Source organism: Barbatula barbatula, assembly GCF_947034865.1.
Source record: "Barbatula barbatula genome assembly, chromosome: 3".
NCBI lineage: Eukaryota > Metazoa > Chordata > Actinopteri > Cypriniformes > Nemacheilidae > Barbatula > Barbatula barbatula.
Window position 1 is genome coordinate 2,473,622 of NC_136764.1, and position 23,384 is coordinate 2,497,005.

At 37.0% G+C, this 23,384-nt stretch overlaps 1 protein-coding gene across 1 annotated transcript; it reads left to right on the top strand.

The window, feature by feature from the left end:
• The first annotated feature begins 1,419 nt into the window (after positions 1-1,419).
• Positions 1,420-22,688, top strand: LOC306891686 (NLR family CARD domain-containing protein 3-like). Its single transcript, XM_079452154.1, has 14 exons — positions 1,420-1,526; positions 1,801-1,868; positions 2,222-2,332; positions 5,179-5,230; positions 6,297-6,495; positions 6,867-8,634; positions 8,949-9,122; positions 9,522-9,695; positions 11,790-11,963; positions 16,577-16,750; positions 19,690-19,863; positions 20,321-20,494; positions 20,867-21,040; positions 22,168-22,688. Exons 2-14 carry the CDS (start codon positions 1,843-1,845, stop codon positions 22,202-22,204), a joined length of 3,411 nt encoding a protein of 1,136 aa, XP_079308280.1. The 5' UTR covers positions 1,420-1,526; positions 1,801-1,842; the 3' UTR covers positions 22,205-22,688.
• Positions 22,689-23,384: the final 696 nt, after the last annotated feature.

Sequence of the window (23,384 nt, forward strand, 5' to 3'; positions counted from 1 at the left end):
GAGCATGAAACATCACAAACACACGTCACTCACAGATCCAGACACACACATAAATGATATTAAATATTTGTTTTCCTTTATATGTGTAACACGGGAGAATATTAGTTGTAAGAACCACACGAGACAATGTTAGTGAAGTTTTGCTTTATTCATTTGTTAAACTAGTTCTCATGGACACTGATTTGTAGGCCCGCAAATAGTTTACAATATATTTGTCTTCTACTGTTAATGAAAACATATTTCTTGTTGAGTTTACCGGTATGATGCGTTGGAGTCCTTGAAGGAGGCTGCTGGAGAAAGTTCCGGGGTGACAAAGATCTGAGTCCGGACAGGAGCAAGGAACTTATGCGATCTTGGTTCTGCCGGGACGAGCCATCTACCGATGAGCCGGGGGGAGAATTCAACAACAGTTTCTCAAGCGATTGGTTTTTAAGACGATGAATCCAGTATCAATTATTGATTGAGTTTATCGATAATTGTGGATATGCTTATTTTACAAAACCCATGTTAAAGTTGTTAATGTTGAGAATTGTTTAATTATCCCCTGTTGTGTTAAATGGTCTCGTCTAATACCTTTATAATGAAAGGGGCAGATGGTCTGGTTGAATCTGTTTCTCTTATAAGTCCTGTCAAGTCATTTCTGTTAGTTTGATGTTGTTTCTCTTTGTTTTATGTCTTGTCGTCTGGAGGAAGAAATAAATGATCAAGCGTCTATGAGTTGAGCTTGTGGATCACTTACCTTGACGTTGGTTCTCTCACATACACATAAGAGTCCACACTGGAGAAAAGATGTTCACCTGCACTCAGTGTGGAAAACAGTCTCATACAAAGACCGACTGGCAAAGCTCATAAGAACTCACATTGAAGAGCGTCTGTACTCATGTGTTCAGTGTGGAAAGAGTTTCAGACACAATAGTGCGCTTACTGTCCACAAGAGAATTCACTGGAGAGCCCAAACACATCTTCAGTGGAGGAAGATTACCCAGTTAGCCTCAGACATCTCACCCACGGGCCGTTCATTCAAAGCCATCATGGTTCCCAGACCTTCAATATGTGCTCACATTCTGGAGAAACACCATTTATCTGTTATGAGTGATAAAACATGTATTTTCAATAAACAGAGAAAACCATGTAAAGCCTTTTTGTGGAATATGTTTTTTATTGAATGACGATGGTAAGAATTGCTAATAAATCCATAATGAAGAGAAGTGAAGTGTTTGAGTGTGGTGTGAGTATTAGAGCCAGTTAAGCAGCATCACATAATCCATACTGGAGAAAGAGCGTCACTGGAGAATAAACTTCATAAGTATTCATATTGTGAAGAGTTTCACTCAGCAGGTTCCTGGAGAGACGTCACACTACTGCCTACATGAGGAAGAACCTTTAGCACAGGGGTCACTAACTAGTGGACTTCGGTCTGAATGAACTTTGATATCATCTGACTGTTGAACAAGCCTGTCGTGCCTGAGCCATTTTACAGCAAAGCCTCGTTCAAGAAAATAAACCATAAAGAAGCTAAAAACACAGTAAGTAAAAACAGCCTCATGTTTATTCAGTAGATTTAATATCGTCTTGATCTGAACATCACATTAAGTTTATTGCTTGAAGAACTGTCTTGAATATTGTGTTGTTTCTGGAATCAGGAAGTGTGTTTATAAACTTAAAACATTAAAAGTGACGTTTTGAAAACTTAGTTTCACTGTTAAGAGCAAATGTGAAGCTCAATGTTGTGGACGGACTGATGGGAAAGAAGTGTGTATTTCTGAGATGACACATAACACATCAGTATTTTGTTTAAAGGTTTGAGATTAACTCTTTATATTCTGACACTGTGTGTTCATCATGAATCTCTCCAAAAAGACCAAAAGGTGAGAAATGAACGATTTTAATAAACAAAAATGTTTTATTGTCTATAGTTAGATGTGTTTTGATCTGACAGATGTAAGAGTTTGTGTTTAATAACTTACTTTAGTTTAAATAGTTTCAGTTAAGTTTCATTTATTATTTCTGGTTTTATAATCATTAACATGTAGAGACATTTTGTAAATGTGTGTAACGTTTATACACATTTACAAATTATATTTTTATGAATTATATTGAAATATGTTTTTATCATTTATATAAAGTATTATTATTGGGTGAAATATCTCATTAATAAAAGTGCTTTATTGAATAATGCATAACACTGAACATGAAGTAAAGTGTTGTAATGTTGTTTTAGTTTGACTGGTGGAGAATCTCCTAAACCCAGCTGTGTGTCCATGAAGAGTGAAGCATCAATGGGTCCTCCACTTTACTTCAGTTCAGGTGACTGTGATGATCCAGATGTGAGGTGAGAACAGTCTGATGGTTTAGACGAGTAAATCACTTCATCAGTCTTTATTCTCTGATCTGAGTCTGTGCTGTTGATGTTACTGCAGATATTCACTGAACACTTTACTGACAGATACACACTTGCGCTTAAAGAAGATTAAAAATGACAGACCGACACCGTGGAAAAATGAACACACTCAGGCTCTAAAGAAAGCGGCACGAAAAATGGAGCGCAACTTTAAAAAGACTAAATTAGAGGTATTTCGTACTGCCTGGAAGGATAGTACAAAAAAATACAGGAAAGCCCTAAAAACGTCTCGATCCGCCTACATTTCATCATTAATAGAAGAAAACCAAAATAACCCTAGGTTTTTATTTGATACAGTGGCTAAATTAACCAAAAATAAATCGTCTGCGACTTCTGATGCTGTATACCAGCATAGCAGTGATGAATTTATGAACTATTTCACAAATAAAATCCAAGATATTCGAGAGAAAATTATAACTATGCAACCAGATGCGAAACCCGCTGAACAAACGACTTACTACAGCACCCCTAAGGAGAAACTATGTTTATTTTCTACTATAGATCACGATGAACTATCGAAAATCATTAGATCATCTAAATCGACTACATGCATGCTAGACCCTATACCTACAAATCTTCTGAAAGAGATGCTCCCAGAAATTATAGATCCTCTACTTAGCATTATTAACTCATCTCTGACATTAGGACATGTGCCTAAAGCATATAAAGTGGCTGTTATAAGGCCCCTTGTCAAAAAACCCCATCTGGACCCTGGAGAACTAGTTAACTATAGACCTATTTCGAATCTACCTTTCTTATCTAAGGTTCTGGAAAAAGTAGTCTCAACTCAAATATGTTCCTTCCTCCAAAGGAATGAGATTAATGAAGATTTCCAGTCTGGATTTAGAGCACATCACAGTACAGAGACTGCTCTGATTAGAGTTACAAATGATCTGTTTATGGCGTCCGACCGAGGTTGTATCTCCTTATTGGTGCTGCTAGATCTTAGTGCTGCATTCGACACCATTGACCACAGCATGCTCCTACATAGACTTGAAAATGATGTCGGTATTAAGGAAATAGCTTTGAAATGGCTTAGATCTTATTTATGCGACCGTTTCCAATATGTAAAAATAAACAATGAGGTATCACGCAAATCGCAAGTCCAGTACGGTGTACCACAGGGCTCAGTACTAGGGCCTATGCTCTTCGCATTATACATGTTACCCCTAGGAGATATAATAAAGCGACACGGAATAAGCTTTCACTGCTATGCTGATGATACGCAACTTTATATTTCCTCGAAGCCTCACGAAACACAGCAATTCCATCGAATAGTGGAATGCATTGTCGATATAAAAAAGTGGATGAGTAGCAATTTTTTATTACTGAACTCGGACAAAACTGAAGTGTTACTTATCGGACCGAAAACCGCCCTACGTAACAACCAAGAATACTGCTTAACTATTGATGGATGTTCCATAAAACCCTCATCTTCAGCTAAGAATCTTGGCTTTATATTCGATAGTACTCTGTCATTTGAGAACCAGGTCGCCAACACCTGTAAGATTGCGTTTTTCCATCTTAAAAATATATCAAAATTACGTCATATGCTGTCATCATCAGATGCGGAGAAGCTTATACATGCCTTTATGACATCAAGACTAGATTACTGTAATGCACTATTAGGTGGTTGCCCTGCAGGCCTATTACAAAAACTCCAACTGGTCCAAAATGCGGCAGCTCGAGTTCTTACACGTACAAAAAAGTATGAGCATATTAGCCCGATTCTGTCAACCTTGCACTGGTTACCTATAAAGCATCGCATACATTTTAAAATCTTGCTTATTACCTATAAAGCCTTGCATGGTTTAGCTCCTCACTACTTGAGAGAACTTCTTACGTATTATAGTCCATCACGTGCACTACGCTCTCAGGCGTCAGGTCAGTTGGTAATACCTAGAATTTCAAAATCAAGTGCAGGCGGCAGATCCTTTTCTTATCTAGCGCCTAAACTTTGGAACAGTCTTCCCTGCAATGTCCGGGAGGCGGACACACTCTGTCAGTTTAAATCTAGACTAAAGACGCATCTTTTTAATCTTGCATACACTAGATTATCATAATACATGTATTTCAAAGATCTAGGCTGCACTAGTTAGATCAACCGGAACCAGGGACACTTCCAATAACAACTGATGCATTTGTTGCATCAAAGAGTGCAGAACAGTACTCTACTCTCAGCCAGTCTTGTCTCATTGTTCCAAGGTTACAAGAGCGGAGCGGGCAGGGCGCAATCCATTCCTAGACCTGACAAATGCTGGACGAAGGAAGTGACGTCCCTACAAAACTTCAGCCACTATTAGATTATTAATGATAATTTTAAATCTAATTTTTTTTTATTTTCGCCTTGTTGTGCAAGCACTGTTGAGCTTGTGCAGAGGCTGCAGTTTTTGCCAGAGGGGAACTGGAATCCCCTGGTTAGGCCTGGTTTCCCTCCGAGGTTTTTTTTCTCCTCCAATGGAGTTTTGGGTTCCTCGCCACCGTTTGCATACTGTTTTGCACTGTTTTGCCTGGCCGGGGGGGCTGCTAGAATTTGGTTGTCTTATTTAATTAACACTGCATATAGGAATTTATTGTGTGTCTGATATTTGACCTGTGTTTTGAATTCCATAACCTTTTATGTTTTACTTATAGTCATTTTTTTCTTGTACAGCTGCTTTGTAACAATGAAAATTGTAAAAAGCGCTATATAAATAAAGCTGACTTGACTTGACTTGACACATTAATCCATGTGTTCACTGTATGAAACACATATTTCATTTATTGTTACATTACAGAAACACAACAAATGTCTCATTCAGAGGGAAGCACATGGAGTCTGTTTTCCAGGTGAGTGTGTGTGTGTGTGTGTGTGTGTGTGTGTGTGTGTGTGTGTGTGTCTGTGTGTTTGTGTGTGTCTGTGTGTTTGTGTTTGTGTGTGTGTGTGTTTGTGTGTGTCTGTGTGTGTGTGTGTGTGTGTGTGTGTGTGTGTGTGTGTGTCTGTGTGTGTGTGTGTGTCTGTGTGTTTGTGTTTGTGTGTGTGTTTGTGTGTGTCTGTGTGTGTGTGTGTGTGTGTGTGTGTGTGTCTGTGTGTTTGTGTTTGTGTGTGTGTTTGTGTGTGTGTGTCTGTGTGTGTGTGTGTGTGTGTGTGTGTGTGTGTGTCTGTGTGTGTGTGTGTGTGTGTGTGTGTGTGTGTGTGTGTGTGTGTGTGTGTGTGTGTGTCTGTGTGTTTGTGTGTGTCTGTGTGTTTGTGTTTGTGTGTGTTTGTGTGTGTCTGTGTGTGTGTGTGTGTGTGTGTGTGTGTGTGTGTGTGTGTGTGTGTCTGTGTGTGTCTGTGTGTGTCTGTGTGTGTCTGTGTGTTTGTGTGTGTTTGTGTGTGTCTGTGTGTATATAAGCAACTACTGTGTAGCAACCATGTATATATAAATATGAATAAATATTAATTATTAAAATATAATATTATTACCCCAAAATATGTTTCTAAGGCCAAAATCAAAGCTGTATGTTTAAGGGGCGTTTCATGAGATTCTTTTACTGTCAGTCGTACTGCAGCTTTACACAGATTACTGTTATTATTACTGATGATTCTGAAACATGTTTAGATGTTTAGTTTCAAACTGATTCATTGTAGTAAGAAGTCACGATCATATTGATTTGAAATAGATCTCAGTGTGTTATCAATGCTGATGTGTATTTGATGCTTTGAGAATCATTTGAAGGCAAAATATGAATTAAAGAAAATATGATTTTGTTTGTGTAGTTTTGATGTGTGTTTATAGTGTTTAAATGTGTTACAGGTTTCATGAAATGAGGTTCAAGCAATTTAGAAAAAACTGTGTTCACTAAAATGAGCATTAAAACCTTTTTCTGCCTTCATAAGAAAACAAAATCATCTGTGTTTGAACAATGTTTTCAGAAGATTGAGCACAAACTCATCTCTCTGATGAAGAAAGAGCTGAAGATCTTCAAGAGTCTATTGAGTCCAGATTACCCATCATGCTCTGAGAGAGAAAAGGAGGATGATGAAGATCAGATCAGAGAGATGTTTCTGAAGATCACACTGAACGTCCTGAGGAAGATGAAGCAGACAGACCTCGCTTACAAACTACAGACCAGTAAGAGCTCTCAGTCATGTGACTATGACATCACTTTACCTTCAGACGAACAGACACAGTGTCTGTATTTACTGAAGATTATTAGTGAAAATACATTTACAGTTAATAAATCAACACAATAGAACCATGAAGCTTTTTGTGTTCATCTAATGTCATGATCAGCAAAATCTTAAAACACTCTTAAGGTCAAATATAATATAAAAATAAGCCAAAAATATTCATTTGGTTTAATAAGCATAGAGAGCTTTACTATATTAAAATGATATTAAATAAGAAAAAAATATGTTTGTTTTTACATTGTACATACTGTAGAATTAAGGATTTTCTAATCGTAAACATGTATTTTTATTTATATTCCCTTTGTTTATCAGAATTGGCCCCTTTATACACGAAGAAACATAAATCCAGACTAAAAGAGAAATTCCAGAGAATGAATGAAGGAATCTCAAGTCAAGGAAGCTCAACACTTGTGAATGAGATCTACACAGAGCTGTACATCACAGAGGGAGGGAGTGAAGACATCAATAATGAACATGAGGTGAGACAGATTGAGACGGCATCCAGAAGATCAGAGACACAAGAAACACAAATCAAATGTAATGACATCTTTAAAGTCTCACCTGAACTAAACAAACCCATCAGAAGTGTGCTGACTAAAGGAGTCGCTGGAATTGGAAAAACAGTCTCTGTGCAGAAGTTCATTCTGGATTGGGCTGAAGAAAAAACAAATCAAGATCTTCACTTCATATTTCCACTTCCTTTCAGAGAACTGAATCTGATCAAACAGACAAATATCAGTCTGATGGATCTTCTTCATCAGTTCTTCACAGATACAACAGAACTGAGATCGACAGACTTTGATGATTATAAAGTTGTGTTTATCTTTGATGGTCTGGATGAGTGTCGTCTTCCTCTAGATTTCTCAAAGAATCCGAGTTTGTTTGATGTCAGAGAATCAGCGTCAGTGGATGTGCTGCTGACAAACCTCATCAAGGGGAATCTGCTTCCTTCTGCTCTGATCTGGATCACCTCTCGACCAGCAGCAGCCAATCAGATTCCTCCTGAGTGTGTTGATCTGATCACAGATGTACGAGGATTCAATGACCCTCAGAAGGACGAGTATTTCAGGAAGAGAATCAATGATGAGAGTCTGGCCAACAGAATCATCACACACATGAAATCATCCAGAAGTCTGTACATCATGTGTCACATCCCAGTCTTCTGCTGGATTTCAGCCACTGTTCTCCAGAGAATGTTGAGTGAAGCAGAGAGTCCAGCACAGATCCCCAAGACTCTCACTCACATGTTCACACACTTCCTGATGTTTCAGATCAAACTGAAGAGTCAGAAGTATGATGGGAAATGTGAGGTAGATCTTCAGCAGGCTAGAAAGAGTCTTGAGTCTCTGGGAAAACTGGCTTTTCAACAGCTGGAGAAAGGAAACCTGATCTTCTATGAGGAGGATCTGAGAGAGTGTGACATTGATGTCAGAGAAGCGTCAGTGTACTCAGGAGTTTGTACTCAGATCTTCAGAGAGGAGTTTGGACTGAACCTGGGGAAGGTGTTCAGCTTTGTGCATCTGAGCATTCAGGAGTTTCTCGCTGCTTTATTCAAGTTTCTGTCATTTCTTCAGCAAACATCAGAAAACTTCAGCGGATTGAGATCAAACATGAGTGATTTACTGAAGAGTGAAGTGGACAAGGCCTTACAGAGTGAGAACGGACACCTGGATCTTTACCTCAGATTTCTTCTGGGTCTCTCACTGGAGTCCAGTCAGACAATCTTACGAGATCTGATGACACAGACAGGAAGAAGCTCTGACAGTAAACAGGAAATAGTCGAGTACATTAAGATGAAGATCAGAGAGAATCTCTCTCCAGAGAAATCCATCAATCTGTTTCACTGTCTGAATGAACTCAATGATCATTCTCTAGTGCAGGAAGTACAAACATATGTGAACAGAGGAGATGAGTCTAGTCTTACTGGAGTCCGTCTCTCTCCTGCTCAGTGGTCGGCTCTGGTGTTTGTGTTACTGAACTCAGAAGAGAAGCTGGATGAGTTTAATCTGAGTAAATATGATCCATCAGATAAATGTCTTCTGAGGCTTCTGCCAGTGATCAAAGCATCCAGAACAGCTGAGTGAGTCATTTACCTGCAGTTTCACCTGAACATCTAACAGTCCACATTACTGTAGTTAATGTCCTACAGAGACACAATAAAACATGATGGAATTGTTCACTGCATCTATAGAGTGAGAGCTGCTCTCTTGTGGCTTTTTCTGATTTTCATTCATTTTTTTTTATTTATAATCGTCTGTCAGGGTTCAGTTCTTGCAGTGATTCTCTATCAGGTGCAGATGTTGCTTCAGCTCTTGTGCAGATGATTCTCATTGTTCAAACATTATCTCTTGTTGTGTTTATATCTTCACTGTTATCTTGTTATTTCTCTTTCAGTCTGAGTGTCTGCAATCTGACAGAGAAAAGTTGTTCATCACTGGCGTCAGTTCTCAGATCAAACTCCTCAAGTCTGACAGAACTGAACCTGAGTGTCAATAAACTGAAGGATTCAGGAGTGAAGCTGCTCTCTGATGGACTGAAGAATACAAACTGTAAACTGAAGACAATACAGTAAGAAAATCCTTAAAGCAATAAAGTTAAACATGTGTATGTATTATGTTAATGAAGGTCTTCATAAGTTTATCAGAATCATCTTTATATGTAAGAGACTCTACAGTGACTGTCAGTCAATGACTCTCTGTTGATTCAGATTCATACAGAATTATCACCAAACTGAGATCATTTAATAACTAACTTCAATATATTAAACTATTCATGATATTATTGTGATTTACAATCATTTAATTTATTACTTGTATCTTGTAAAAAGGGACATAATTTGATTAATTGATGAATAATAAATTGAATAATATATTTAATAAAGTATAATTAACTATATTAAATAATTACTCTATTAATTATTGTCTAAATGTTATTGTCATTATTTCATTTATTTTCTTCTCTCTTCAGTCTGTCTTACTGCAGTATTGGATCTGAAGGTTGTGTTGCTCTGACTTCAGCTCTGAGATCAAACCCCTCACATCTGACACAACTGGATCTGAGATATAATAATCCAAAAGATTCAGGAGTGAAGCTGCTCTCTGATCTACTGAAGGATCCACACTGTCAACTACAGACACTACTGTGAGTTACTGATCAAATTATAGTTTTGTTCATAGTTACTGATCAAATTATAGTTTTGTTCATAAACTCACTTTTTAATAATCACAAGTGACTGTCGAGTATTTTTGTTGTTCATGTTTTGCTGTTTCACTCTTGTTCGTGTGTAAATTTGATGTAGTTGACAGTTGCGGCGTTTCAACAAAACCTCGGTTATGGCAAAATTTTCTCCGGCCAAACAACAGCGATATTCCAAAGTAACGTCACCATAAATGATACCACATCATATCTAAACAAATCCTTCACAAGAATCCAAAACACTGAATGAATGCATGAACATTTACAGAGACTTACAGATAACAAACACAAACCCTCATATCCATTAAAATGTGTTTTTAAAGCTCTAACTCTGCAGCAAAAGTGCGACTCCAACAAATATCTACTAAAGCATCTGTCATTTATACTGTGTGTGACAATCGCTTCAAACCCACAGACAGATGTTTCATAACTACAAACGACCACGTTCATCAGGTCCGAGTCTAAAATAAACACCAAACATTAAATGAAATGAACAGGAAACATTATTAAATATAAAACATGTCTCACCTTGTCACAGTGAAGTTTATTGTTATTAAGCAGCGGCGAGGTTGAAGCTAAATCTGTGACATCCAGATAATCCAAAACAGATATTTAGTGCAATGAACTGCGACTGCGCAACACTGGCACATGGAGTACAGTTTTAATTATTCACAGTTAACGTGACAAATATTATTTATATTTCAATATTTATACATCTGACTTGAGCAGATGAGATTGTAATGTGACTGTTAAAATAAAAAATAATTGCCAATTTATTGCCATTTGTCGACATTAAAGACCTCACTGCTACCTCTTACCTCACCATACACTTTTTATTAAACACCTGTAAGGGATTTCTCAAATAGTTTCTTCTATTTTACTGAGCATCATTATACACACTTTGTTTCACTGTTTTGTCTGAATGCTGTAGGGCAGGGGTCTTACATTCAAGTTCCTAGAGCTCCGATCTTTATATTTTCTTCCAACAATAATCCAGACAATATTTTCTGAAAATTAGTAAATATTTAATAAATTAAGCCCCCTTGTGTGTATATATATGATCTTTCATCAGGCCATTTATTTAATATTTTGATATCCACAGTATGTATCTATGTATTGTAGGTTCTGTGGAGAGGGGAATGTCCTCTTAATAGAAGTCTGATAATTGATATCTGTTAATATAAAACTACTGACAACATTCAAACAACAAATGTAATGTAACTATTAAAATGCTCTCATCATAAACAGAAAACTAATTTACTTACTAAATAAGCCTTTTCATGCCCTTCATACCAGAACTACTTCTGTCTTTAAATCAGTTCACTATTAGATCCTTGTTCATTACTAAATGTGACGCTGCTTGTGAAAAGCAAATTTTATTTCATTGCTTTCTACATAAAATCATGAAATTAATGCTTGAAATTAATATTTGATGCTTGTTATAATAAGTTAGATTTTTGAGACTTTAGTTTGGGTTTTCACAGGGTCACAAATGTTTACATGCTGATCAATAATGCTAATGCTCAATATAGATAAAAAGGTTGTGGTTCATAAAATATCACAAATCTGGTGGAAAGGTTGGAGACTTTTATCAAACAGACTGACAGATAGAAATCCTTTAAAGTTGCTGTATTTAGTTTATTGTTGTGAGTCTTTTGACCTGCTCTGCGTGTCTGCACTACTGTTGTTAACATGAACACGTGTCTGCTGCTCTTCATGCGGCGTGTCTTTGGTGGAGAGAAGCAGCGCACGCGGATCAGAAAGGTTTGACCTCTGACCCCGCTGTCTGCACTTGGGTTCTCTGTCCTTGTTCCCTCAACACGTTCCTGACACCTTGATGCTTCATACGATATCCTGAAACATAGAAATGAGATCAGAAGTGATCATTAACGATCCATCTGTTAAGGCTTTGACTGTTATTCATCTCTGTGGCAAGTGCAGCGTTATTCACATCAGAAAGATCCATCATGCAGTCAGAAAACAGTCATAAGTGTCTTACTAACATTGTGACTCACTGTTATCTTGTTATTTCTCTTTCAGTCTGAGTCTCTGTAATCTGACACAGAAAAGTTGTTCATCACTGGCGTCAGTTCTCAGATCAAACTCCTCAAGTCTGACAGAACTGAACCTGAGTGACAATAATCTGAAGGATTCAGGAGTGAAGCTGCTCTCTGATGGACTGAAGAATACAAACTGTAAACTGAAGACATTAAAGTAAGAAAATCCTTAAAGCAATAAAGTTAAACATGTGTGTGTATTATGAACCTGGTCTCTTAGAATCTAACAAAAATCTACTGAATCCTTTCTGATATTCTCAAATTCAGTGGTTAATTGACACAAGTGGCATTTTATTTAAATTGCGTCTCAGAATTGGGGACAATATTTCCACTATCTGCTGAGCTTGTGCTGTAGCCCAAGTGGTTGGGCTTTTGGGCCTACCAGGACTGGACAAACAGATCTGTCACCATCAATATTTGCAACTTTCATCAATTCCCGGTACATCCTGGTAAGACACATCATGCCTCCTAAAAATGCTAAAACATCTCCTAGTGAGGAGGATGCTGTTGTCACAATGAGTGTACTCTCTCAGTTAATGGACGGGCAGAGAGAGATCTATAAAGATATTTTATTGCAGCAGCAAGAGAACTTCAAATGTTTCATTCAGCTGATCATGGATGGAACTAACAAAAGATTGGATGGTGTTATCAGAGAAGTACAGGAGCTGAAGACCAGCTTGGAATTTACCCAATCAAAGTTTGAAGAAGAGAAGATGGGATGCAAGGAGATCGAGTCAAAGATAAGGGCGTTTGAGACAAACATCACTACCTCCAAGCAGGAATTGGATGCAATGGTTAACAAGCTTGAGTACATTGAAAACCAGAGCAGGAGAACAAATATTGTAATCGATGGCATTGCTGACGAGAAAGGAGAGAATTGGTGTGAATCAGAGAAAAAGGTGCGAGAAATGTTTTCAAAAAACTTGGGCTTAGATGGAATAAATATGGACATTGAGCGTGCCCAGAGACTTGGTCAGTTTCAGGAGAGGGAATGGCCAAGGAAAATCGTTGTTAAACTTCTTCGCATTAAAGATAGAGAGCTGATTCTTTCTTCTGCCAAGAAATTAAAGGGCACTAAGATTGATACATTAACGAAGATTTCTCGGAAGCTGTGCAACTGAGGAGGAAAGAGTTGTGGCCGAAGGTGAAAGCTGCCAGAGAGAGAGGGGATAAAGCGAGTTTGAAGTATGATAAACTGATCATTACCCCAAGGAACGGACAAAGTCAGTTATCGGCCTAATGAGCTTTAAGCTCAATTTTAAATATGGTTGTTTACATGTGTGTGTGTTTGTGTGCAGGACGTATATGTACGTAGCCTATTTGATGTAGATAAACTAACCTAGGGTACAAGATATTCAACCAGATTATAATATAGGACTTATTTACTTTTAACTAAGATGACCAGTATAAATAAACTACGTAAAGGTTTAATACTCGCACATATTAATATATGTAGTCTAAGGAACAAAATTCAAGACTTGTCTTTATTTTTGCAACTAAACAAAATAGACATACTAATGATTTCCGAAACTCATCTGGATCACTTCATAGACAATTCAGATGTTGATATAGGGGGGTTTTCTATTTATAGAAATGATCGAAACAGGTTTGGAGGTGGTGTTGCCATTTATATACGGGATCATTTCCCTGTTAAAATGAGACATGACTTAATGGTTGTTGATGTTGAAGTGTTATGGTTACAGGTACATCTTCCACATCTAAAACCAATTATTATTGGGTGTTGTTATAGGCCACCTAGTGCCAGGATAGAGTATGTAAATGGTTTATGTAATATGCTAGATAAGGTGACTGAAGAAAACAGAGAGTTATACTGGCTGGGTGATCTAAATATTGATTGGCTGTCTGATACTTGTCCTCTGAAGAATAAGATTAAAACCATGACAGACACCTGTGGTTTATCTCAATTAATAGATCAACCAACAAGAGTTTCTAGTAATAATACAGGATCTTTAACATCAAAATGTATTGATCACATTTACACTAATAATCCTGATATGTGCTCAACGCCTATTTCTGTAACAGTTGGCTTTAGTGATCACAACTGTATTGCTGTCTCCAGGAAAACTAAGCTACCTAGAGCCTGTCCTAAAATTATTATGAATAGATCTTATAGGGTATTTAATGAGGAGTGTTTTCTAAATGACTTGGATAAGATTAAATGGAATTTGATAAGTGACATTGATGATGTGGATGTATCCCTTAATTTATTTATGGATTGTTTTATGAGAGTTGTTAACTATCATGCCCCACTAAAGAAATTCACAGTTAAAGCCAAAAGTGCTCCTTGGGTTGATACTGAGTTAAGGAGCTTAATGGCTCAAAGGGAAGAGGCTAAAAAGGTTGCGGTTCTTTCTGACTCCTTTGAGGACAGAAAATTTACTTGTACTCTAAGGAATCAGGTGACCAAGGAGAACAGAGCGAAAAAGAAAAAATATTTTCAGAAGAGAATTGACGACAGTGGTACAGATAGCAAGTGAATGTGGAACGTACTCAATGAAATCATGGGGAAAAAATCTACTTGTACTTCTTTTGTTGAATTGAATGGAGTTTATTTGACTAAGCCAATACAGATTGCAAATTATTTTAATGACTATTTTGTTAATAAGGTTTCTAAACTTAGAGAGACAATCAAATGCGCTGTTGATTCCCACTCAAATGAGCTAATTGAAAGATGTATTATGAAAGATAAACTGTGTAGTTTTGAATTTCATCAGGTTAATGTTGTGCAGGTGGAAAAGTTGCTGAGATCTTTGACTGTTGGTGGGTCTGCTGGTACAGACAACTTGGATAGTCGGCTGTTGAAGTTATCAGCTGGACATATTTCTAAACCAATTTGTCACATTTTTAACAGATGTCTGATTAGTGGTGTGTGCCCAAAACTTTGGAAGGAGAGTAAGATAATCCCCTTACCCAAAGACACAAAATCAACTTTCTGTGGTCCAAATAGTAGGCCTATTAGCATTTTACCTATTCTAAGTAAATTACTAGAAAAGATGGTATCTGAGCAAGTACAAGGTTACTTTGCTAACAATGATTTGACTACAAATTCTCAGCATGCTTATAGGAATGGTCATTCCACCTGCACTGCAATGACACAAATGTCGGATAGCTGGCTAACATCGATTGATAACTCAATGCTAGTGGGTACACTACTACTAGACTTCAGTGCTGCCTTTGATGTGATTGACCATGAAATTTTGATTTCCAAACTCATTAGTTATGGTTTTACTTCCTCATCTATCAAGTGGTTTAAGAGCTATTTGTCGGAGAGGTCGCAAAGAGTTTATTTTAACGGTGCATTATCTTCTAGCAAGTCCCTGGATTGTGGCGTTTTTCAAGGAAGTTGCCTCGGACCTTTGTTATTTTCAATTTTCACTAATGATATGCCGTATTTACTCAGTGAAGCTAAATTGACTATGTTTGCGGATGATACTACTCTTTATTATGCAGCCTCTACATGTTCAGATCTTAATCAGGTTCTGTCTTGTGAGATTAGCAAATTGCATAACTGGATTAAAACAAATAAACTTGTCCTTAATATTTTAAAAACTCCTTGTATAATATTTGGTTCTAAGTATAGATTATCTGATAATCCTAAAATGAATATACAAGTAAATGGTCAAAATGTACAGCAAGTAAAAAAGGTGAAGCTTCTTGGACTTTGGCTTGATTCTACATGGTCATGGTCTGACCACATCAACAAAGTTGTTGCTAAAATGGGCAGAGCGGTTGCAGTAACTCGGAAATGTGTTTAGTCGTGTTGTTTGTACATTGGTTTTGTGTCATTTAGATTACTGTTCTGTTGTATGGTCTGCTGCATCAAGCAGTCATTTAAAAAAATTACAAGTGGCTCAAAATAAGGCTGCAAGACTGGTCCTTGGTTGTTCTCCGAGAACTAGTGTCGCTGAGATGCATGAAAGTCTGGCTTGGCCGCTGGTCAAGCACAGACTATCCGGTAATATGTTAGTATATTTTCATAGAATTATTAACACTTGGATTCCTAATTTTTTTTATGACAATTTAATTTACTATTCAGATATGCATTCTCATTACACAAGAGGGGCGAATAGTCGACAGATTTCTTTACCCATACCAAAATCTGACTCTATGAAGAGGACCGTGTTTTATAGGTCAATTGTGTTTTGGAACAATCTTCCAGTTGGGGTTCGGGAAATTAAGGGAAAAACTGCTTTCAAAAAAAGACTAAGAACGTATTTGTTTTAACATAATAACATCGTCAGGATTGGTTATATGAGGCTGTATTATGTGCTATGTTGTTTTGCATTATTTTTATTTTAATCAGTACTTCTTGTATTGTTACTTCATTTTGTTTTTTTATGTGTAATTATACATGATATTTTTATCAGTAATTGTGACTGTAATTACTGGGTTTTGTATGTATTGTTTGGACCCCAGGAAGACTAGCTGTCGTTTCGGCGTCAGCTAATGGGGATCCTTTTAAATAAACAAATAAACTGTCAGTCAATGACTCTCTGTTGATTCAGATTCATACAGAATTATCACCAAACTGAGATCATTTTAATAACTAACTTCAATATATTAAACTATTCATGATATTATAGTGATTTACAATAAATTAATTTATTATGTGTATCTTGTAAAAAGGGACATCATTTGATACATTGATGAATAATAATATATGAATAATAAAAATATATTAAAGTATAATTAACTTAAATAATTTAACTCCTAACTATTGTCATTATTTCATTTTTCTTCTCTCTTCAGTCTGTCTCACTGCAGTATTGGATCTGAAGGTTGTGTTGCTCTGACTTTAGCTCTGAGATCAAACCCCTCACATCTGACACAACTGGATCTGAACTATAATAATCCAGAAGATTCAGGAGTGAAGCTGCTCTCTGATCTACTGAAGGATCCACACTGTCAACTACAGAAACTACTGTGAGTTACTGATCAAATTATCATTTAGTTATAAACTCACTTTTTTAATAATCACAAGTGACTGTCGAGTATTTTTGCTGTTTATGTTTTGCTGTTTCACTCTTGTTCGTGTGTAAATTTGATGTAGTTGACAGTGGCGGCGTTTTAACAAAACCTCGGTTATGTCAACTTCCTCCGGCTAAACAACAGCGATATTCCTAAGTAACGTCACCATAAATGATACCACATTATATCTTAATGTAGCACGAGGGCACTATAAACACTGGAAAATTAAGATGCCCGATCAACATCGCCTGACTACGCCACCCTTAATCCCACTCAGGGAGAGTGAAGTTAAATTATAGACACAGATTCATTGTGTGCCTTATCAACAGAAGGAATAGAGACGAGTTTCTCAAATAGAACAAAATTCACAATTTATTGACAGACATCTTAAAGAAAAGGACACGCCCTATTAAAAGGCCTGAATTATTAATCAGGGTAATCACCATTGGAGCTGTAATCTTAAAATAGAGAACACCAACTTTAAGAGACGAAACAAACCCAAAGACAAACTAGCGGACACTCGAGGAGGACTGACCGGACACTGGCATGGGCCCACACTATTGCCCCTGTGATATTCACCAGTACACGTGCCTAATAAAAGGGAAACACACACACGCGCACACACACACACACACACGTGCACACCCAAAGAGAAATAAATGTGAACAACACAGTGTACATGGCAGCACCACAGGAGAGTATCCACCAAAGAGACCACACAAGTGTGGTGCCAACCAGCACTCCCTAGAGATCCGCTAAACAAAAGACAAAAAAATAAAACAAATGAGTTGGTTCTCGGAGTAAAACTGATGCTCAGGAAGCGGACCATTGTAGTTTAAACAGCCCTGATGCAGACTAATAAGAGTAGCCATACCCAGCCGTACTAGACATGTCACAATATTAAATTATCAAAACAACCTTAACCAGCAAACCCCCCAAAAAAGGAAAATAAAAAAGTTACATAAAACCGAAAGGGGAGGAAAGACAGCAGTGGCAAAGAAACTGGAAATTCTAAGGAGAACAAAAATAGACCAAATGTTACATCAGATAAATATAAAATCATCTAATCATCAACTTCACAAGTAAATATATATTGCCGCAGCTAAATCACTCCCAATACACATAAACCCTACCGATGCTCTAAAAGGTTGAACAGTACCACTTTCAATGGTCACTAACATGCGTCCACCAGCCCCACGACCATCAGGGAGATCAAACCAGCCTAAGACACATCCACAAAAATGGTTGAAATCATTCATTCTAACCATATACAAGGAAAGGAGGATAACAGCCTACAAACAAGGCGCACAGGTGTACTAAAGTGTGTACATCACTTTAGAGGCAATAAATACTGAATGAGTGAAAGTAGCAACAATGATAACCTTCTTGAGTCTCAACCAGCAAACAAAGCCCATGCAAACAACTGCTCCTCTGGTCTTATAAAGCACCTGGGAATCTAATCATGTGCACAACTCCGCCCCTAAGGAAATGCTCTTAAAGGGGCCCTGTCACTTTTCCCTGCTACATATACAAATTATTCACAAGAATCCAAAACACTGAATGAATGCATGAACATGCACAGAGACTTACAGATAACAAACACAAACCCTCATATCCATTAAAATGTGTTTTTAAAGCTCTAACTCTGCAGCAAAAGTGCGACTCCAACAAATATCTACTAAAGCATCTGTCATTTATACTGTGTGTGACAATCGCTTCAAACACACAGACAGATGTTTCATAACAACCACAAACGACCACGTTCATCAGGTACGAGTCTAAAATAAACACCAAACATTAAATGAAATGAACAGCAAACATTATTAAATATAAAACATGTCTCATCTTGTCACAGTGAAGTTTATTGTTATTAAGCAGCGGCGAGGTTGAAGCTAAATCTGTGACATCCAGATAATCCAAAAAGATTCACCTGAACATCTAACATACAAGAAATATACAGCAGTCTAATATATGAAGATGATCTTTAATGAGCATCATTATACACACTTTGTTTCACTGTTTTGTCTGAATGCTGTAGGGCAGGGGTCTTACATTCAAGTTCCTAGAGGTCCGGTCTTTATATTTTCTTCTATTGTTTGTTTCATTAACCTGCTGAGTGCAGTTGTTATGTGAGCACACTTCAGCCTTGTTGAGTTATTTTGCTTTTATTATGGTGTGATTATTTAACTTATTATTTTCACTTATTAACCGCATTTGGAAGACTGTTCCATCAGGAAGAAGTTGTGAAGGAGAATGAGCGTGAAAGTGATTTTCTGCCCTTATGAGAAGACAATACAAGATGCCGCTGGTTCTTGATGGGGTGTAGGAGTGTAGTATGGTGTGGAAGTATGCCGGCGCAGATCCTGTGATAGTCCTGTAGGCAAACATCAGTGACTTGAATCTGATCCGGGCTTTAACCGGTAGCCAGTGGAGAGAGATGAACAGAGGTGTCACACGAACCCTTTTGGGCCGTTTTGAACCAGCTGAAAGCCTTTGCAGGAAGACCAGTGAGGAGAGCATTGCAGTAGTCCAACCTTGAGATCACCAGCGCCTGGACAAGAAGTTGTGCTGCATTCTCCGTGAGATAGGGTCTAACCTTTGGGATGTTGAATAAGGCATATCGACAGGATTGCGTTGTCTTTGCAATGTCACTGTCATTGTCACTCAACAAGTTATTAAGCTTTCATTGAAAATAAATGAGATTTTTTTAAATGTTATCGTCTTTCTCTTGGAACATTGTTATATGTATTACATTTGTGATACGGTGAGATTTTAATTGTCACATGAACCTTGTGTCAGCGTTATTCACACCAGAAAGATCCATCAGTCAGAAAACAGTCATAAGTGTCTTACTAACATTGTGACTCACTGTTATCTTGTTATTTCTCTTTCAGTCTGAGTCGCTGTAATCTGAAAGAGAAAAGTTGTTCATCACTGGCGTCAGTTCTCACATCAAACTCCTCAAGTCTGACAGAACTGAACCTGAGTGACAATAATCTGAAGGATTCAGGAGTGAAGCTGCTCTCTGATGGACTGAAGAATACAAACTGTAAACTGAAGACATTAAAGTAAGAAAATCCTTAAAGCAATAACGTGTGTGTTTGTAAAATCAGTAGAGGTCTTAATCATTTTGTTTATAAACTCACTATTTTTTATAATCACAAGAGACTTTCAAGTATTGTTGCTGTTTCACTCTTGTTGTGTAAATGTGGTGTGGCAGCACTATTTGTAAAATGATTTCTCTTGGATAAACTCGATCTGCTTGTATTAATCTCATGTGTAAATCCCTCTGGATACAAGTTTTAACGAATAAATAGAAATGTAATATATGGAAAGTTGCTCTCCATTTGCATGAAGTTAAACATTACACTGTTTTGCTGTAGACACACATTCATGTTTTGTTGAGGTTTTCTGTCACTCATGCTAGAAGTGGGTTTCATTGAAAATACATGAGATCAAATTATTTTAATGATAAATGTATTAAAAACATTGTGACTCACTGTTATCTTGTTATTTCTCTTTCAGTCTGAGTGACTGTAATCTGACAGAGAAAAGTTGTTCATCACTGGCGTCAGTTCTCAGATCAAACTCCTCAAGTCTGACAGAACTGAACCTGAGTCTCAATAATCTGAAGGATTCAGGAGTGAAGCTGCTCTCTGATGGACTGAAGAATACAAACTGTAAACTGAAGACACTAAAGTAAGAAAATCCTTAAAGCAATAAAGTTAAACATGTGTATGTATTATGTAAATGAAGGTCTTCATAAGTTTATCAGAATCATCTTTATATGTAAGAGACTCAACAGTGACTGTCAGTCAATGACTCTCTGTTGATTCAGATTCATACAGAATTATCACCAAACTGAGATCATTATAATAACTAACTTCAATATATGAAACTATTCATGATATTATTGTATAATGACAGTGATTTACAATCATTTAATTTATTACTTGTATCTTGTAAAAAGGGACAAAATTTGATACATTTGATGAACAATAAATAATATATCCTTAAGATTATTGTCTAAATGTTATTGTCATTATTTCATTTATTTTCTTCGCTCTTCAGTCTGTCTGACTGCAGTATTGGATCTGAAGGTTGTGTTGCTCTGACTTCAGCTCTGAGATCAAACCCCTCACATCTGACACAACTGGATCTGAGATATAATAATCCAGAAGATTCAGGAGTGAAGCTGCTCTCTGATCTACTGAAGGATCCACACTGTCAACTACAGACACTACTGTGAGTTATTTATTATTTTTAAATCATTATATTTCTATAAACTATTACCACACTGTAGGGTTTGGCTCAAACTAGTCGACATGAATGCTCTGGCACTTCATTTAAAGCTTGATGTCGACTAGTCGCGGGTCATGTGGGCTAATAAATATATCGACGTTGTTCTAAAGTCGTAGGCCGTCACAAACAAACTCGACACATGTTTCTGCTGTTTCATCTATTAGTGCTCATGACACTTTCAGTGGACTTGTTGTAAATGCAAGTGAAGTTTGGTCTGTACACTCGCTTCAGATCTGAAGTAACGTAAAGCTGCTGTAGAGATCCACCTGCTGCTCTTTTACTACCAGCGACCTCACGCTTTAAAATAGTTTTATTTTAGTTGTTGTTGCTCTCGTGCAATAGATGAAAAATAGATCATTTGGTTTTAGATGCTATTATATTAAGAGGCTGTTTTGCAGGAGTCCCTCCATTCTCTGAGTTTACTTAACTAATATAAAGTCCATACTTTACAACCTTACTTTCTTCTGCAAAAACACAGTTTGTAGCCATAAACTTCTATTGTATGGATACAAAACCAATGACAAGACAATGAGGACAAATGTTTTATCAAAATATCTTTTGTGAGAATAAAGTCATACAGGTTTGGAATGACACAAGGTGTAAATGATTAAATAATTTTCTTTTTTGGGGACCAGTTATTATAAACCTGAATACATTTCTTTGTTTTGCTGAACACAAATAAACACGAGATATTGTAACTCAGCCGTTGTGGGTCACCATTGACTCCCATAGTAGTCTTTTCATTTTTGAGTGAACTGTTCCTTTAAGTATCCAGTCAACAAAATAAACTTTATTAGAGATGTTTTAGGACTAGTTTTATTCAGTGTATACAAAAATATCTATTTGTTTGCAAGACATTAAGTAGATTTATTTACAGTGAACAAGTGACAGAAATGTTTTGTACTCACACTTGTGTTAATGTTGGTGTGGCTGCACTTCTTGTATTGTGTTCTCTCTCTCAGATTAATTTAATATGATTTGTAATTATAAAGTCATTGTGACATGATGTTGATAATGACTGAGATGAGTGAATATTAATATCATATCTGATGTTTCTCAATGTTTTACAGTATTGAGCCTCGACTGAAACAATCACATGAAGAGTGAAAGGATTCCCTTCATTCAGTAAAGATCATCTGAGCCTTTTTCTCTCTGAAGACTGTGACATCACCGCTGACGGTTCATATGTTTATTGGTCATTTCTTTATCAAATGGTTCAGACTATGATCAACATGAGCACAGTTACACATCATATGTCTGTCATGTGTTCTGTCTTTAACATGAACTGATTTAATAAGCTCAGAGATTCAGTGATGCAGCAACTTTCCTGAAATAAAACTGCAAATAACTGTTAACATATAATCTGCAAAGTATTGATTAATAATATAAATATGAATACTAACAAAGCCCACGCATAACAAAAACACGTTATTGGTGGAGTGGAATGATCTATTTAGTCTTTATATTGTGATTTGTTTTCAGAAATATATTACGACGGCTGAAAGCACACCCTGTATATTTTCTTTTTTTTTACAAATACACGTTTGGTTGTCAATGTTCCCAAATAAAAGTATAAACACTTTACACTTTTATATGATGTCTTACACATATATGTATGATCACTAATGTCGAGTTGATTCTGATGCTATGAGAACAAGATCCAGCGGGAGGAGCGTCAAGATGGCGCTGTGACAGGTTTTGTAAGCTGAGAAACAAATCGGGTAAGTCTCACAAATGAAAACACAAATACCATTATGTTGTTTACTACTATCGTTATGTTGCTTATTGTAGTCGATTTATAGTCGACAACATTGACTTTCGAGTAGCGCAACAATTGATCCATCATCAGTTTCTATGCACAATTCAGAAAATGTCGTTGACACCTGGAAGTGAACTTTCTTTGAGTGATGTGCAGGAGAATATCATCCGAATTCTCTCTGAGAAAATCAACGAGCGATCCGATCAGATTGAAATCATGGTTAGGCTAAAGAAAACTCTTCCAACATTGAAGCTTTGGGCAAATCTCTTACCTCAGTGCACGATGATGTTTGGTTCTGCAGAAAGAAAACGAAATGCTAGCAAGTGCAAATGCTCTCCTGGAAAAAAGGAAACGAAATTAACATAAAAATTCAGGATCAGGAGTTACAGCCGCAGATGGCGCCTGCGTTTGTATGTCAGAGCAAACTTATGAAAACGTGAAAATGAGAGCCATGGGAGTATGCAAAGCGGTGGTTTCGGACACAGACAGACGGGTGGTAGCAGATGGTCTGGATGTGGTACATCGTCT